Source organism: Neofelis nebulosa, chromosome 4, assembly GCF_028018385.1.
Source record: "Neofelis nebulosa isolate mNeoNeb1 chromosome 4, mNeoNeb1.pri, whole genome shotgun sequence".
Classification (NCBI taxonomy): Eukaryota; Metazoa; Chordata; class Mammalia; order Carnivora; family Felidae; genus Neofelis; species Neofelis nebulosa.
This window is the reverse complement of record NC_080785.1, coordinates 24,289,058-24,304,456: the sequence shown is the minus strand read 5'-3', so window position 1 is coordinate 24,304,456 and position 15,399 is coordinate 24,289,058. Positions and strand designations below refer to the sequence as shown.

At 53.8% G+C, this 15,399-nt stretch overlaps 2 protein-coding genes across 6 annotated transcripts in view; one reads left to right on the top strand and one right to left on the bottom strand.

Moving 5' to 3' along the window:
- Window positions 1-2,966: 2,966 nt before the first annotated feature.
- IRF5 (interferon regulatory factor 5) lies at window positions 2,967-13,165 on the top strand. Of its 3 annotated transcripts, none has more exons than XM_058724333.1 (9): window positions 2,967-3,255; window positions 7,303-7,508; window positions 9,541-9,730; window positions 10,148-10,212; window positions 10,711-10,744; window positions 10,912-11,181; window positions 11,462-11,854; window positions 11,940-12,058; window positions 12,331-13,165. In XM_058724333.1, exons 2-9 carry the CDS (start codon window positions 7,314-7,316, stop codon window positions 12,577-12,579), a joined length of 1,515 nt encoding a protein of 504 aa, XP_058580316.1. In that variant the 5' UTR covers window positions 2,967-3,255; window positions 7,303-7,313; the 3' UTR covers window positions 12,580-13,165. The 3 variants fall into 3 exon arrangements, with proteins under 3 accessions (XP_058580316.1, XP_058580317.1, XP_058580318.1); XM_058724334.1 differs by lacking the exon at window positions 2,967-3,255 and adding an exon at window positions 4,044-5,995; XM_058724335.1 differs by lacking the exons at window positions 2,967-3,255; window positions 7,303-7,508; window positions 10,148-10,212.
- Window positions 13,166-14,066: 901 nt separating this feature from the next.
- The window catches only part of TNPO3 (transportin 3), a 79,880-nt gene continuing 78,547 nt past the window's right edge, over window positions 14,067-15,399 (bottom strand). For all 3 annotated transcript variants that reach the window (XM_058724330.1, XM_058724331.1, XM_058724332.1), the window contains one exon: window positions 14,067-15,247. The gene's annotated coding sequence lies outside the window, so the exon portion shown is untranslated. The remainder of the gene's footprint in view (window positions 15,248-15,399) is intronic.

Sequence of the window (15,399 nt, the reverse complement as noted above, 5' to 3'; positions counted from 1 at the left end):
AGGGAGCAGAGAGCTGGGGCCTGGGATGATGGATGCAGGAGACAGCACGGGCGTCTTAGGCCTCAGGCCATGTGAAGAGGTAAAGAGAGCTGCAAATTGGGAGACGAGGGGACATGAGGTCTAGAGACGTGCATGTGACTGTGCTGGCCAAGTGGGGGACTTCCAGGTCATGCCCCAGAAAGCTCTGAGGAGGTGGCAGTTGGTAAGAAATGGAGAAGAAGCCCCGATATGGCCTCCTGGGCGTCACTAATAATAAAGCTACCACTTGTGTGTTTACAAAGTCAAGAGTGGCCAAGTTAAAACTTAAGTCGGGTCATGTCGTGCCTCTGTTATCCTGCACAGTGACCCACGAGGACCCCCGATTTTGTTACTTAAGCATTTACTATCTCTCACCATAGATAGGGCAGGGCATTAGACAGAATCGACTTTTGTTCTCCGTTTTATCCTGGCCTGAAGAAGGTGCTCACTGAGCATTTGTTGAATTTAGGCCCCACAGCCAACCTGCTACAGTGCTGTTATTCTCGCTTTACAGGTGGGAAATGGGGGTTCCAAGAGAGTTGGTGGTTTGCTCGAGGTCACACAATGCCTCAGTGGTAGACTGGGGAGTGACTCGGGCCTGTTAGACTCCAGAGCCCGGTGTTTAGCCAACAAGTTTCCAAAAACAGGGGATATCCGAGGAGAAGGCCAGCCTGGGGAATCCCAAGGGCTGCGCCTGAGGGGGTGGGTCTCCTGGAGGGGAGGGGAGGGCAGCTGTAATTTGCACAGAACTGCATTGACGGGGGCGGGTCCAGAGTTGGGTGGGAGGTCTTGTCCCACTTACCCCTTACACCTCTATCTTCTCTCCCTACCGCTCACACTAGGCTTCTTTCAGTTCCCTTTGGTGACACAGCTCCCCCCACCCACATACTCATGCACCCTGGCTTCTACCGGAATCAAGCCTCTCACCACACCCTCAGTCTGCCACCCCAGTCAGGGGAAGTGGGGGCAAGGGCTGGCTTACTGCTGGGAGTAAGGCTCCTGGGGCTGTGGAGGCCAAGTCTCTCTGCTCCCGTGTGGCCGGGCCCCGGTGGGGGGGGGGGTGCGGAGGTGGGGTGGGGGATGGGGAGTGATTGCATGGCAGGTGGTCAGGTGCACCCTCACTTCCGCTTTGCTTTTTCTTCACCACAGACAGCGTTGGGAGGCAAGGGGACCCTTCTGTTTTGGAAGAGCCTGAATGATGCTCTCTGCCCCTGCCCCTTCCTCGCCATGCCATGTCTCTGTCCCAGAGTGGTTCTTCGCTCAGGTTCCCTCGGTCTGGACAAGGCAGGACCCTAGTGGAGCTCCCCTATTGCTGGAACCTCGCGCCAATGCTATGAGCTTGGTAATATCATCTCCCCTTTACAGACAGGGAATGAGATTCACAGGACCTGCCCAAGGTCACTTAGCAACAGAGATAGATGCCAGCTCAAGCGTGGTGAACTTCATGTACACATAGCCCCCGCATGGTTCCTAACAAAGTCAGAGTCTCTAAAAGTCGGGTCCTCACCTGAGCAAGAGGGACAGTGTATAGGGGGCAATGTGCAGAAGCCTAGAGTCTCATGGTCCCTCAGACTCTGTGTGGGGCATCTGACAATAAAAGAATTCTCTTGATGGCTATTGTTCCAGATAATTTTTTCTGGACCAAATAGAATATTGTTTATCAAGCATAACTGGTCTCTGGTAAAAAAAAAAAAAAAAAAAAGTTCCCATTTTGTGATGGCCACTTTCAATTAAATGGCAGTTTCATTTTTACAGAAAAAAAATATAAAACAATCTACCTACCCACATTTTCCCCATCCACACTTTAAATTTTAAAAACTATGAAATAGTGAAATATGCAGCAGACACTATTAATAAAACCCTTGTACATAATTAGATTTCCATTTTACATTAGGGCTGGGGGTTGGGGGAGAGGGAGAGAGATGCAGAAAAGAAGAAAAAAGACAACACATAGTAAGTAATGACACAGATTAGTAGTAAAGACGAACCCAGGTATTCCTAGAGGGAAAAGGGGAGGGGAGGGGAAGGCCAAAGTTCTGATTCATCAACTAATACTGGACTTGTGAAAAACACAGGAGGAGCCTCTAAACTATAAAGGGCAAACAATACTATCTAGAACTTACATATTTTAGTTGCTGTCTAAAATTCGGTCCGTTAACTTGGAAATCTTCATTTATAAATTTTTTTTTAAATTACTATAGAAAACAATGAAAAAACAAGAGTAATCCCTGAGTAAGCTGATTCCAGTGGGAATCAGACTTTAAAATAAGAATTTCATAAGGGAAACCAGTGAGGATGAACTCTAGAGCTCAGAAACCCGACGAAGGAGACGAAGTCAAGGTAGGCTTTCCAGAGGAGGCCATGCTGCAACAAAATTCGGAGAACAGTCATTATCAAGCAAAGAATGCTCCAGGAGAAGGAACAGGACGTATGAAGTTTGGGGCCAGTGAGTGAGACCCACTTGTGAAATCAAAGAACTTTCAGAAGACAGATGGATGGTCAAGGTAGCAGTTAAGTGTGGGACAAGAGACCACGCACTGATCCTGAGAGGTCCCAAAGGCAACCAGGGAGGGAGAGCTGGGGCAGGCAGGTTGAGACTCAGAAAAAGGGACAGAATGGCTTGAGGATCCTTGTCTGCCAGCACGTCGAGGAGGGGGGTGTCCGGATCCAGGTGCCAGCAGCTTGGCCCTGGAGCGACCCTCCAAGGAGCGCGGGCGGGCAGGGAGAGGACCGAGAAGCTACCTATCAGTCGGCCCTACCGCGCCCTCGTTTGTACTTTGTTGACGGCCTGTGTCTGACCCGAACTTGAACTCCCGGAGGGCGCGGGCTGGGGAAGTTCCCGGGCCCCGCCGAGCACTTTGGCTTCGTGGGGAGGGGGTCCGGGGCTGTCAAATGACTATTTTGCGGTTCCAGATTGCCGAAGGAGCCCAGTAGTCGGTCCAGGCCACCGCTCGGCCTGCCGTTTCCCCCAGAGGCCTTGGGCAGCCCTGGGGGGCCCGGCCTGGCCCGCTCTGCACCCTCAGTCGCCGGGTCAGAGCCGGGGGCGCCCAGGGTGGTCCCGAGGGGCGGGGCGGGGCGCCGCCGGCGCGCAGAGGCTCGGCGGCCGCGATCCAGGGGCGGGGGCGGGTGATGCGGAAGTGCCAGGCGAGCGGGAGGCGCAGCTCCGGGAGAGCGCCTCTCGGCCCTGCCGCCCGGCCCGTGCTCCCGGGCGCAGCCACGCGGGTGCATCGGAGACAGGTAGGTCTCGGCCGCCCGCGCTCCTCTCCGCGCCCTGCGGGCACCGGCCGGCGGCGGGCGGGGAACGGAGGTACGGCGGGCGCGCGGGAGGGGTCCGCGTCCGGCTCCTCCGGGCGCTCTAGCTCCCGCGGTGGCGGGGGGCAGAGGGGGCGCCCACGGCAGGGCGTGCCCCTCCGGTCTGGCGGCCTCCAAGGTGCTTCCTACGTCCGGATCAGCCTGGGGTGCCTCACACCCGCAGCCTTCGTCCCTCAGGCACCCGGGGAGCCCGGGGACCGGCGGAGGGGTCACCGCTGCCAGGAGCCCCAGGTCTACTCTGCTGTTCCTCCGTCTCGCCGCCGCAAGGATGGGGAGCGCCCGGGCGCCCGACAGCGGTCTGGCTTGGGTCGTAGAGGGGTGAGCCCCTATTCCCCGCTTTTGCACGCTTCGCATCTCTTCCCCGGGCACCTGCCAATGACAGGAATTCGGGCAGAGTGTGTGGGAAGATGGTGTCGGGTGGAGGCGCCGTCTTTTGACTAGTGGCCGAGAACAAGAGGCACTGACCCTCCTAGCAGAGAAGAATCACGGGGCGCACTTCTTGGACTAGTTTCCTTACATACTTCCCTCGAACTTAAAAACAAAACGAGTCTAAAAGTAGAGGGAAAGTGAGATGACTGTGGCCGACGCGGGTAGAAGGTGCCCGCCACCGCGCGCAGTACTCTCTGGGCAGTCTCTGAGCAGGGGCAGGGGATGGGCGGCGGGCACGGCAGGGTGGGGGAAGAGACAGGGGGCGCCATCAGCCCGCGGAGCGTTCCAAGAGGCAGAAGCTGAGCCCGCGCCCCGGGGGTGGATCCGCGGGATTGGCCTGGGCTCCCCGCGCGCCCCAAACGGGGATAAGTGACCAGGACCTGCCAGGACGCAGGCGGGGCCGATGGAGGAGAATAGAGGGGCAGCAAGGCCACAAGCATCGTCCCGCCCTCCCTGGAACTAGCCGGTGGGGGCGCTAAGGCTCCGTCAAGTGCAGGGAGGCACTGGGAAACCACCCTTTTTTGCCTAAAGGCCTTACTTTGGGGTTTCCCCCTGCACCCTGGCCTTCCCCTGAAGGAAGCCTAGAGAGGCATCTGGGCCTCAGCTTGTCTCGGGATGTGGTCAACTCACCTGGAGGCGGTGGGATTTAGGGTCACGCCAGGCGCAGGGAACCCTTTGCCTTATCCCTGAACTTAGTGTGGGATTTACCGGGAGGCTGTGTGAATCAGACAGGTAGCAAGGGGCTTGCTGCTCCTCCCACTACCGGGCTGCAGAGCTCCTCCCCTAGGGGGTCCCTGGTCTCCGCAGGGTTCCGGGCTCCTCAGGTGGTTGGCTCCGGGGATTCCAGGGCCTTGGCGTGAATTGTGGGGCTTTCCTACCCCAGCAGAGGTTCCTGGGCTGCCCTTCTCGATGCTTCACTGTTACAGAATTCACCCGTAAGGGCTTTCTCAGGTCCTCAGCAGCCCACACCTTTTCCTTATTTCCATGGAAACTGATGCAGGTTCTTCTGGCTTTCCCCACTCTCCGGGGCTCAAATCCTAGGTGTGGGGGCCGCAGAAATGTCACCCCAAGTCTCCAGAAGGCACACGTGTTCAGCTGTCAATGAGTCAGGGCAGACCCCCTGGTCAAGCCCCCCCTCTACTGAAAAATCAAGTCCTCCCACCGGCAGAGCACAGTGTGGATGGACTTTCTGAGAGCTGTGCTATAGCTCCTGAGGTGCCCGGGAAGTCTGGGCCACTATTTCTACCTGGAGGGAAAGTGGGACGGGGCCCAAACGCATTGAAATTCAGAACTCTTGGCATTAGGATAGTCTGAATCAGATCTAAGCCCACCTCTAGGCAGGAGGAAGCCTCGTTGGGAAACACACTGAGCCTGGGCCTGGTGCACCTGAGGCAGAAGATCTTTCTTTGGCCTGCTTGCCGGATACCCTCCCTTGGCCCTGGCTGCTTGTTATGGGAGCCCTTTCTCCATACTCCCCTCCTTAGAATACCCGAAGCGATTGTGCATTACTGACGTGAATAATTTCAACATCTTTCTACTGAACAGCACTGCTGGGCCAGGCTAGGCGGCCGGAGAGGGAGTCACCCTAACTTCCTCCTTGCCCTGGGCAGAGAGAGGAGTAGGCCTGTCTGGTGTCCCAGCTCCATCACCCCTGGCGCAGCTGCAGGCCTGACCGTGTCGGGGGCTGGTCGTCAGGGAAGCTTGCCTTCCCCTCTGGGTCACCAGAGCTTTCCTCTGTCCACTTCACATAGCCAGAATGGCAGCTCTTGGTGGCTATCACCGGTCATTCTAGGACCACGGCCTCTCGTCTGAGGATGCGGGTGGGAGCTACAAATACAAACGTGGGGATGGGTGAGGCCGTCCCCAAAGCTGTGAACCACACCAAATGTACAGTGACCGTCAGCAGGGGACTGGGGAATGGGCTACGGGGTGAGGGATTGAGAATTTGGTCTTGGGGACCCAAACGTGAATTTTTCCATGTAGCTTTCCCCCAGTTCACAGTGAGTCAGATTTCCGAGTTATCTGTTCTGGCCACTTTCATTTCCCCTGGGGCTGGGTGGAGGCTGGTGTAGAAAGGGGAACTGAACCCTCAATCTTTTAAGGCCTGGGGGCAGGGCTGGGGGCTCTCCTAAACTCCCTGTCCTAGGCCAGAGCTGGGCACTGCCCTGAGGAGAGGCCCGCAGATGGAGACTTCTTAGCAGCGTGGAGGTGGCGCTTAGCAACCACAGCCAAAAAGGTACTGGGCAGGGAAACCGAGGTCAGGGCTCCCAGCAGGCCTGGAATGATAGGGTCCAGGCCTGAGAGATCATCTTGGTCAATCTGCCACCTAAGGCAGGCCACCTGGAAGCCCACCTGGGCGTAGGTACCCCCCAGAAACCAGTGGCTCCCAGGCCGAGCCTATTGATTGCATAGCTTTAGCTGTTAACATTTTTTTCAACCTGGGTCTAGTCTGCCTCAGTGGAGGCTGTCCAGGTATTGACTCAAACCCTAGTCCTTTTGTCACATGGTGGTGCCACAAAGGATAGCTCTTGTCCCTACCCACTAATCCAGACGCCCTAGTTCCTTCAGCCATTCCTTCCCTGACAGGCCTGCCCCCCCTTGGACCCTCGCCTGTGTCACAGCCCCAGCGGCCTTCCTCTTATGTCTGGTCTTAACCCCCCTCAGAGGAGAGAGCAGGGCTGGTCGGGGAGAAGTAGCTGGAGGACAGAAGCTTCCAACATCTGAGGTATATCAGTTGGCTGGTATTTCTCAAGTCCCACTTAAGGCTGCTGCCCTGGTGAGGCAGGAGGTAGACTGAGTGGGCTGATGGGATTTCTCTCAAGATGTCCAGGTGTGGGGAAGCTTCATCCTTGGAGGGAAACTGAGGAAGAAAGGAAGCTCTGAAGAGTGGGTGTGAAAACCCTTCCTCCATTCACATGCTGGGACTTGGTCTTTGGCCAAGTTTCCTAGAAGGGGGCATAGTGAGGGAGTTCTCCGGATAAGGAGAAGGAGGGCAGAAGGGGTGGGGAGAGGAGGGGAGCAGGGTGGGGCAGGAAGAAAGCTAAGCAAGGAAGTGGCATCGGCTGCAGATGGCCTTCGGTTTGACCCCACACCGAGCTCTGGAGCGCCTGTTGCACCGGTTTGCCCCATCTGAAGCAAGGGGACTGGCTTTTTGTCCCCGTGTATCAGTCACTCACCGGCTGTGGGCTGCCTAGCCGTGGAGTGAGGCAGCAATGGGCCGCCCTGTGCCTTTGGGCCGCTGCAGCCTCACGGCAGCTGGGGAATTGATGCCCAACCTGGTAAAGCATGCCTGGCCGGGGCACGCATGCATCCCCTCTATCTGAACCCCACCCCCCCTCCCACCTCCCAAACACAAAGCAGATGCAGTGACCCTGTGACCAGAAAGCTGACAGCTGGAAAAGAGAATTGGCCGTGAGCATCTGGGCAGACCAGAGAGGAAGAGGAAGCCAGCAAATCCCTGGCTTGGCCCCCTGCACATCTTCCTGCTGCAGGGAGCGGCCAGCTGCAGAGCTTCTGATGTCCCCCTCTGGCTTTCTCCTGCAGATCCCTTTGCCATGAACCAGCCGACCCCCAGGCCTCCCCCTCCACCCCGCCGTGTGCGACTCAAACCCTGGCTGGTGGCCCAGGTGAACAGCTGCCAGTACCCAGGGCTTCAGTGGGTCAATGGGGAGAGGAAATTCTTCTACATCCCCTGGCGCCATGCCACACGGCACGGCCCCAGCCAGGACGGAGATAATACCATCTTCAAGGTAAGCCCAGGATGGGGGTACTCCTGGACTTCTGATGCACCCCCTCCCTAGAAGAGGACCTCCCCATACATCTTAAACTGACCGCTGTCCCAGCTGCCTTGCTGCAGGCGACCCCAGGCTTGGACTAAGGGGATGCAGGCATAACCACCGTGTGCCTTTTTTTTTTTTTCTAACGGAGCCAAGAGGTGCCCCTAAAGTGTGCTTTAAAAAAAAATTTTTTTTAATGTTTATTTGTTTATGAGAGAGAGAGAGTGTGTGTGTGTGAGAGAGAGAGCAAGGGAGGAAGAGAGAGAGAGAGGGAGACAGAGTATCTGAAGCGGGTTCTATGCTGACAGCAGAGAGCCCGATACCGGGCTCAAACCCATGAACTGTGCAATCGTGACCTGAGCCTAAGTCGGACGCTTAACTGACTGAGCCACCCAGGCACCCCTGCAGTGTGCCTTTTTTTAATCTTGTGCCCAGAGCAAGGTGGGGACTGAAAGGCCCCCAGGAGACCTTCCTGTAACTCCTCCTCCTCCTCCCTTTTCTTGTCACTTTCTCATCACACGAGTTATGTGTGCAGTGTGCGTGTTTGGAGTGCACATAACAACTATGGATATTTTTTGCTTGTATGTTGTTTTCTGCATGTGTGTCTATAAAATTCAAAAATGGAATCAACCTGGAATATCCTGCACTTTTCACCATCCAACATCGGAACCAGCTTTCCTCTGCCCTAAATGCCACGTCACTTTCCATGACCAGTGCAGGGCTTAGCAGTTTAGATATCCAAACCCAGTTTTTGGACACTTCACTTGCTTAGTGTTTCAGTGTCGAAGACCCGTTGCCACGGATACCCTCTAAACTCTTACCCTTTGTACATCTTAAATGATTTTCTTTGGGATTAGTTCCTAGACTTCAACATTGCTGCGTCGAAGAGAATCCTTATTTTTAAACATTTGGATAGGGTCTCCTTAGTCTTTGCAGGTTGATATTTACCCTTTGAAGGTTCTTTTCAAATCCGTTTCTTATTTTTGACGAGGTAACACAATTCAAAATTTAAAAAGTGTAAAATGGTTTGCAGCAAAGTCTCCCTCCCACCCCTGTCTTCAGCCACCCATTCCCTCCCTGGAGGCAGTTAGTATTGTCAGTGTCTTGTTTATCCTTCCTGAGAGATTTTTGTGCATGTGTGCAGATATGTACCTATCTTTTCTCCTGCTTTTCACAAAATCATAGGTGTATACATACCCTCCTGTACCTCGTATTTCTTGAAGATTATGACGTTAGGATATCAAAAGCCCCCCCCCCCCCATTTTTTTCTTGCTGCCCACTATTCCGTTCTAAGGATTGGCCATAATTTAACTAGTTCCCATTGAGGGACATTTATTTGGGGTCTTCCGCTTTTACAAAGAGTGCTGCAATGAATAAACCTTGTTTATGTGCAGAATTTTGTGCGGATGCTTCTGTACCCCTAGGATAAATTCCTGGAAGTCGAATTGCTACGTTAAAGGGAAGAAACCTTTGTAATCCTGGTATTAGCCAACTGACCCTCAAAAATAATACCAACGGCTAAAGTGTATGGAGCCCATCCAAAGTGCAGGCACAGTTCTGAGTGCTTTATGGGCCTTGGAGTCTCAGCTACCACCCTGTGAGGTGGGCACTCTGATGAGGACATCACAGCAAAAAGAGGCAAAGTGACATGCCCCTGGCACAAAGCAAAGCTGGTGGGTGGCAGTTTCCAGATTCAAACCCGGTCCCACTCCAGATCCTATGTTCTCATCCACCATTCTCCTTAGAGATTTTACCTTATTTGCCCTTGCAGAAGCAGTGGATAAGATGCCTTTCAAAGCACTTAGGTTTCCTTTAGTTTCTTGGAGCCCTAAGGGCTGGGAAGGCCTAGAGTCGTATCCCTACCTTGCAGAGGGACACTCAGGTCAGGCTGTGTGTCCCTGAAGGTCTCACTGGCTCAGCAGTGACTCCCAGAGGCCAGGAGGAGCTGGGGCTTTGGTGAGGGTCGAGGTTCTCTGTGGTTGCCTTATCTTTTCTTCCTGCCCAGGCCTGGGCCAAGGAGACAGGAAAGTACACCGAAGGGGTGGATGAGGCAGACCCGGCCAAGTGGAAGGCCAACCTGCGCTGTGCCCTTAACAAGAGCCGTGACTTCCGCCTCATCTATGATGGACCCCGGGACATGCCACCTCAGCCCTACAAGATCTACGAGGTCTGCTCTAATGGCCACGCTCCTGCAGGTATCACCCCTGACCCCATGGGCCACCTAAGGAAACTGTGCGGGAAGGCCCAGGGCCCTGGGCCTGCGAGGTCATTACACCCCGGGCTTCCAGGAGTGGCCTGCAACGGACCATTTGTGAGGCCCGGGATGGCTTGGCACAGACCAGGCTTTGTGTCTATCTTGCTCACCTTGCCCTTGTTCTTGGCTCCAGTGAGTGTAGGTCTAGTGGCCTAAGGAGCTTAGTGCCATGGGGTCGGAGAGGTCCTTAGTGATTCCTGGTGGCTGTGTGGCCTTCCACCTTCCTGTTTGGGCAGCTCTCGGCAGGGAAGAAGCCACAGCAGGAGCTGCCCCATGGAGCCCTGATGGCCTTCTCCCATCTCCTCCTCCTCCTCCACTGACTGCGTTTCTGTTTTTGTTTTCTCTCCCTGCTCTGCAGAGTCACAGCCCAGTGAGGATTACGCTTTTGGTGCAGGAGAGGAGGAGGAGGAGGAAGAGGAAGAGGTGAGCTCCGGGCCACTCTTGGCAGTGTCTGCCTGCACTGACATGCTGGGCCTTGTTACGGCCTTTCTGCTGTCCTGCTCTGCTTTAGGATTAAGCAGCCCCTTTCCTCCAGGGCCCTACTGCCCTTTCTGTAGCTCTTCTCTGGAGCTTCTTCTTGGGAGTTCTGATAGGAACACAGCACCCTGAATCTCCTTAGGGCTTTGTTGGTACAAAACATGACCAGATGTCATCTGACACACCCTCAGGAGTTGGGGCTGAGTAGGTATTACTACCTGTAGAAGGCAGATGAGGAAACGGAGGCCCTGAGAGCTCACTGACCTGCCTGGGAGGGCAGAGCTGGGACTGGAGGCAGGGTCTGGCCTTGCTAAGCTGAACACTGGGGAATTGCCTTTTGTGGTGCTCATGTGTTATTTCTTTAGCATCGGATCAATTCATTAACCTGGCCTCCCTTCTCTCTCTCTGGCCTCTTCCCTTCTCCTTTGCCTGTCTTCTCTTCAGCTCCAGAGGATGTTACCAAGCCTGAGCCTCACAGGTGGGGCTGGGAGGTGGTGTGGTTGGGGGCCTAGAGTAAGGAGAAGCTGCAGGTACCACAGGCACCTGGGAGGGGGCTGAAGGGAGGCCCAGGGCCAAGAGTAGGTGGGCCTAGGGGGCAGTTACCAGAAGTGGCATTAAAGCTCTGTTTGCCCCCACCCTCTGTAGAAGCAGTGCAACCTGGCCCCCCCATGGCACCCTATTCCTTACCCAAAGAGGATGTCAAGTGGCCACCCACTCTCCAGCCACCTGTGGTGCTGGGCCCTCCTGCACCAGACCCCAGCCTCCTGGGCCCCACCCCTGGCAACCCTGCTGGCTTTGGGGAGCTTCTCCCTGCGGTCCTGCCGAGCCTGCAGCCCGGGTCCCTGGCTGCCAGCCTGCCCCCCACAGGCGAACAACTCCTGCCCGACCTGCTGATCAGCCCCCACATGCTGCCTTGTAAGGACCCACAGGAGAGCTGGGGGTGGGGTGGGGTGGGGGGTGGTTGCTGTGTCCAAAAACAGTGCTGGGCGGGGGGGGGGGGGGCGGGGTTGGTTTGCAAGAAGGGTGGAGGATGAAGAGCAAAGATGCTCAAGCCAGTCCCTCCTTGGGTGGGGGGAGATCTAAGTGGGAGAGCTGACGAGATGGCCTGGCTGCTGGGCAGAGAGCAAGTCAGTGGGCTGCAGAATGAGGCGGCACAGGGCTCACAGACTGGGTGGGCCTGCCCTCTGCCCCACAGTGACTGACCTGGAGATCAAGTTCCAGTACCGGGGGCGGCCACCCCGTGCCCTCACCATCAGCAACCCACAGGGCTGCCGGCTCTTCTACAGCCAGCTGGAGGCCACCCAAGAGCAGGTAGAGCTCTTTGGCCCCGTGAGCCTGGAGCAAGTGCGCTTCCCCAGCCCTGAGGACATCCCCAGCGACAAGCAACGCTTCTACACAAACCAGTTGCTGGATGTCCTGGACCGCGGGCTTATACTCCAGCTGCAAGGCCAAGATCTGTATGCCATCCGCCTGTGCCAGTGCAAGGTGTTCTGGAGCGGGCCCTGTGCCTCAGCCCACGGCTCACAGCCCAACCCCATCCAGCGGGAGGTCAAAACCAAGCTCTTCAGCCTGGAGCATTTTCTCAATGGTGAGGGACCCACATTATGTTCCTCCTGGCTTCCTGTCGCCCGGGAGCATGGGTCTAGCCTCTAAGGGTCTTGATCTTGCTGCAGAGCTCATCCTGTTCCAGAAGGGCCAGACCAACACCCCGCCACCATTTGAGATCTTCTTCTGCTTTGGGGAGGAGTGGCCTGACCTCAAACCCCGAGAGAAGAAGCTCATCACTGTACAGGTATGCCACCATCTCCTCTCTCAAGCCCCCACTCTGCTTTGGCTTGAATATCGGGAAATCCTGGGGCTCAGCTCTTGCCCCAGGGTGGAGGCTCAGGGCTCTCTGAGCAGTGTGAACTTGGCGGCCAAAGATAATCAAGGCCCAGGGCTGTCCACACGTAACTAGCCTTTGTATGAAGGAGAAATTGGTAGCCCTTCTTCCTGATGGATGCCCCAGGCACAACTAGATTGGACAGTCCCGCCAAGGTTCTCCTGTCCCTCTTTGCCTCCCAGGTGGTGCCTGTAGCAGCTCGGCTGTTGCTGGAGATGTTCTCAGGGGAGCTTTCTTGGTCAGCTGATAGTATCCGGCTACAGATCTCAAACCCAGACCTCAAAGACCACATGGTGGAACAGTTCAAGGAGCTCCATCACATCTGGCAGTCCCAGCAGCGGTTGCAGCCTGTGGCCCAGGCCCCTCCTGTGGCAGGTCTTGGTGCTGGCCAGGGGGCCTGGCCCATGCACCCAGTCGGCATGCAACAATGAGACTGCGGATAGTGACTGGCATGGGCTTCCCAGGTGTCTGTGTGGATTCACGTGGAGGTGCAATGGCCCCAGTTGGCACCTGATTGGCTTGCAGGTCCTTTCTGGGTCTTCTGGAAGTGGATTTGTGCTAAGGAGAGGGAAGAGAGCTCTGTGTTCCAGGCTCTCCTCGCAGCATCTGAGGGAAGCTAGAAGCCACTTTTGCTTTCAGGGCTCAGTCTTCCTGGATGTGCCTCGCCTCTGCTCACTCTGGAGGAACTCCGCCATCAGCCCCGGTGAGCAGAGAACTCCCCCAATCCTAGGGGCCTAGCTGAGAGGGATCTGTCCCAGAGTGGCCCACCCTTGTGGTTGCCCCCCAATTCCTCAGGCAAAAACAGTCAAGTGCTGTGGGCCATGCTCTCTCAACAGGGCATGGGCCTGATCTGATTTGGGGGTTCCCTGGTTTGAGCCTCACACCCTCATATCTGAGACAGATATGCACATAGGTATTATACCAGATGCTTAAGGCTGGCAGCTACCTCCTTGAAAGAACATGGAATAGAAGTGGAATTTTATGTATTTTTCAATTAATAAATATTGAAAAGATCCAGTCGCTTCCATGCTGTTCTACCAGACCCGATTTCTGATATCAGCTGGCTCTATTTCCCCTAGCACCTGCCCTCCATCTCTGGGGCCATGACAGAGGGCGGGTCTGCCTTCTAGGTTGATGAGTCGGTAGGGCGCCAGGAGCACTGAACTGGCTGGCTTTGCTTTCCAGGAGGAAGCTAGCTGAAGTAAGGGTGTGGATTTTTAAATGTATGCAGCCTAAGATCCTGTCCAAGTCAAACTCTGAGTACAACCAATGTTATGCAGGAAGATTTGTTTCGTTGGTTTCAATATTAGATAGAGCTCTGCAGTCAAGCTTATTAGCTTAAAACCCAATTACTTTAACATACTGAATGATCCTATTGATATAAAACTAAAGAAAATGCAAACTAATCTACAGTGACAGAAAGCAGATCAGTGCCTACTTGAGCTTGGGGTGGATGGTAAGAGGCATGAGGAAACTTTTGGGAGTAAAGGTATGTTCACTATCTTGTGTTAATGGTTTCATGGGTGTATCCTATGTCAAAGCTTATCAGCTGTATAACCTCAATATGTGCAGCTTATTCTATGTCAAGCATACTGCAATACAGGTTTCTTTTTTTCAAAGACCAAATATTGTACTCAGTAGGTTAGGAATTAATCCATCTACTTGGGTGGCCACAGGAGAAAGAATATACGTACCACAAATGTAGCATGAGCTTTAGGGTGAACTAGAAGAATAAAAGATGCAGAATGAGCCACTCCCCTGAAATATGAAGGGTCCGTGGCACCAAGAGCAGGGGCCTGCTGTTTAAACTCCATAGGCAGCCGTCTACCAGGTAGTGGCTAAGACTGCTCACTCGTGTCGTCTAGCTGTGTCATTTCAGAGCTCTGAGGCAGTAAAAGGAAGGAAAAACAAACACTGATTAAATTTTAAAAATTTATTTCTTTTCTTTCTTTTTTTTTTTTTTTGTTTGTTTTGTTGCTGTTGATTTGTTCTTGAGATGGCTGTAACACCAGACAGAACAGTGCCCTCAAATCTAACACCTGTGCAGGGCTACAACTCCTTTAAAACATTAAGATCAGCTTTGGGCTTCCCTCTCCCGCCTCACCCCCCAACAAAGTCAAATAATTTCCACATTTTTTAGTAAAATACAGTTAGCCCTGTAAACACTTTCCCTCATATTCCCACCCACCCTCCTTTTTCCCTCTCTCCTGTCTGTGGGTGAAAAATTAAAAAAAAAAAAAAAAAAAAAAAATTCTTAAAAAAACCTAAAACTCAGAATATACATTTATATCCCACTCACCCTAATTTTGGCTGATGACAACCCACTGTGGACTGGAAGTGGATTTAGAGATTGGATAGAGTCAGGGTTGGGATATACATGAATTTTGGCCCTCACAGGTCCTGGTATCACTGATGTGACCATGATATAAAACAAACAGGCTCCTCGTCTGAGCAACTCTAGAGGTGGGAAGAAACGCTGGGAGAGTGCGATAAATTTCTACTCGTTTTCGTTAAAAGAGAAGGGGGAAAGGGCAAGAAGGGAGGGTGGGAGAGAAAGAGAGGAAAAAAACAATAGAAAACCGTCAGAGAGGATCCTGACCCTTTTCTTCCAATTGCAGCGATTTCATCTGAATTCCCATTTTCCCTAAGTAAATGGTGTCTGCTTCATAAAAATTTGTACTTTTATTGTATGTGCACATGCATGTTAGCATGTGTGTGTAGGTACGTGTGTGCATGTGTGCATGTCACTGCTGCCAAGTGAACGTTTCAGTTCTGGTTTCAGTTTAGTTTTCCTTTTTTTTGTTTCCTTTTTTATTTCTTTAAAATTACTTTTCCTTTTGAAACAAGTTCACCAGGAAACCAGCTCCCCTCCCACCACACCGGACAGGCCACAGCCATCTTTTTTTTAAACCGCGCTGATTTTCCCTCACACCCCCAAACAGGAACTCCTCAGGATGGCCTCTGAAGGCTGGAGTCTCTCCCTGTCTGGCGGGACGCCCTGGTGGCGGTGAAGGCCCCTCTGCCACAATGGAGGTTTCTGATTGTGGGACACAGTCTGGTTTTTGTTTTCTTCCTGTCTTCTAATTAAAAAAGACATTCCTGACAAAAGAGAGGAAACAGTCAATAATTGTGTTCCAGGACATAGTAAGCTTCTTACAAAGTCAAGGCAGACGTTTCTCTACTTGCTCAGGTACCTCATTCTACCCTCTGCAACAAGGACTCAGTTTAAAAAAAAAAAAAAAAGAAGAAGT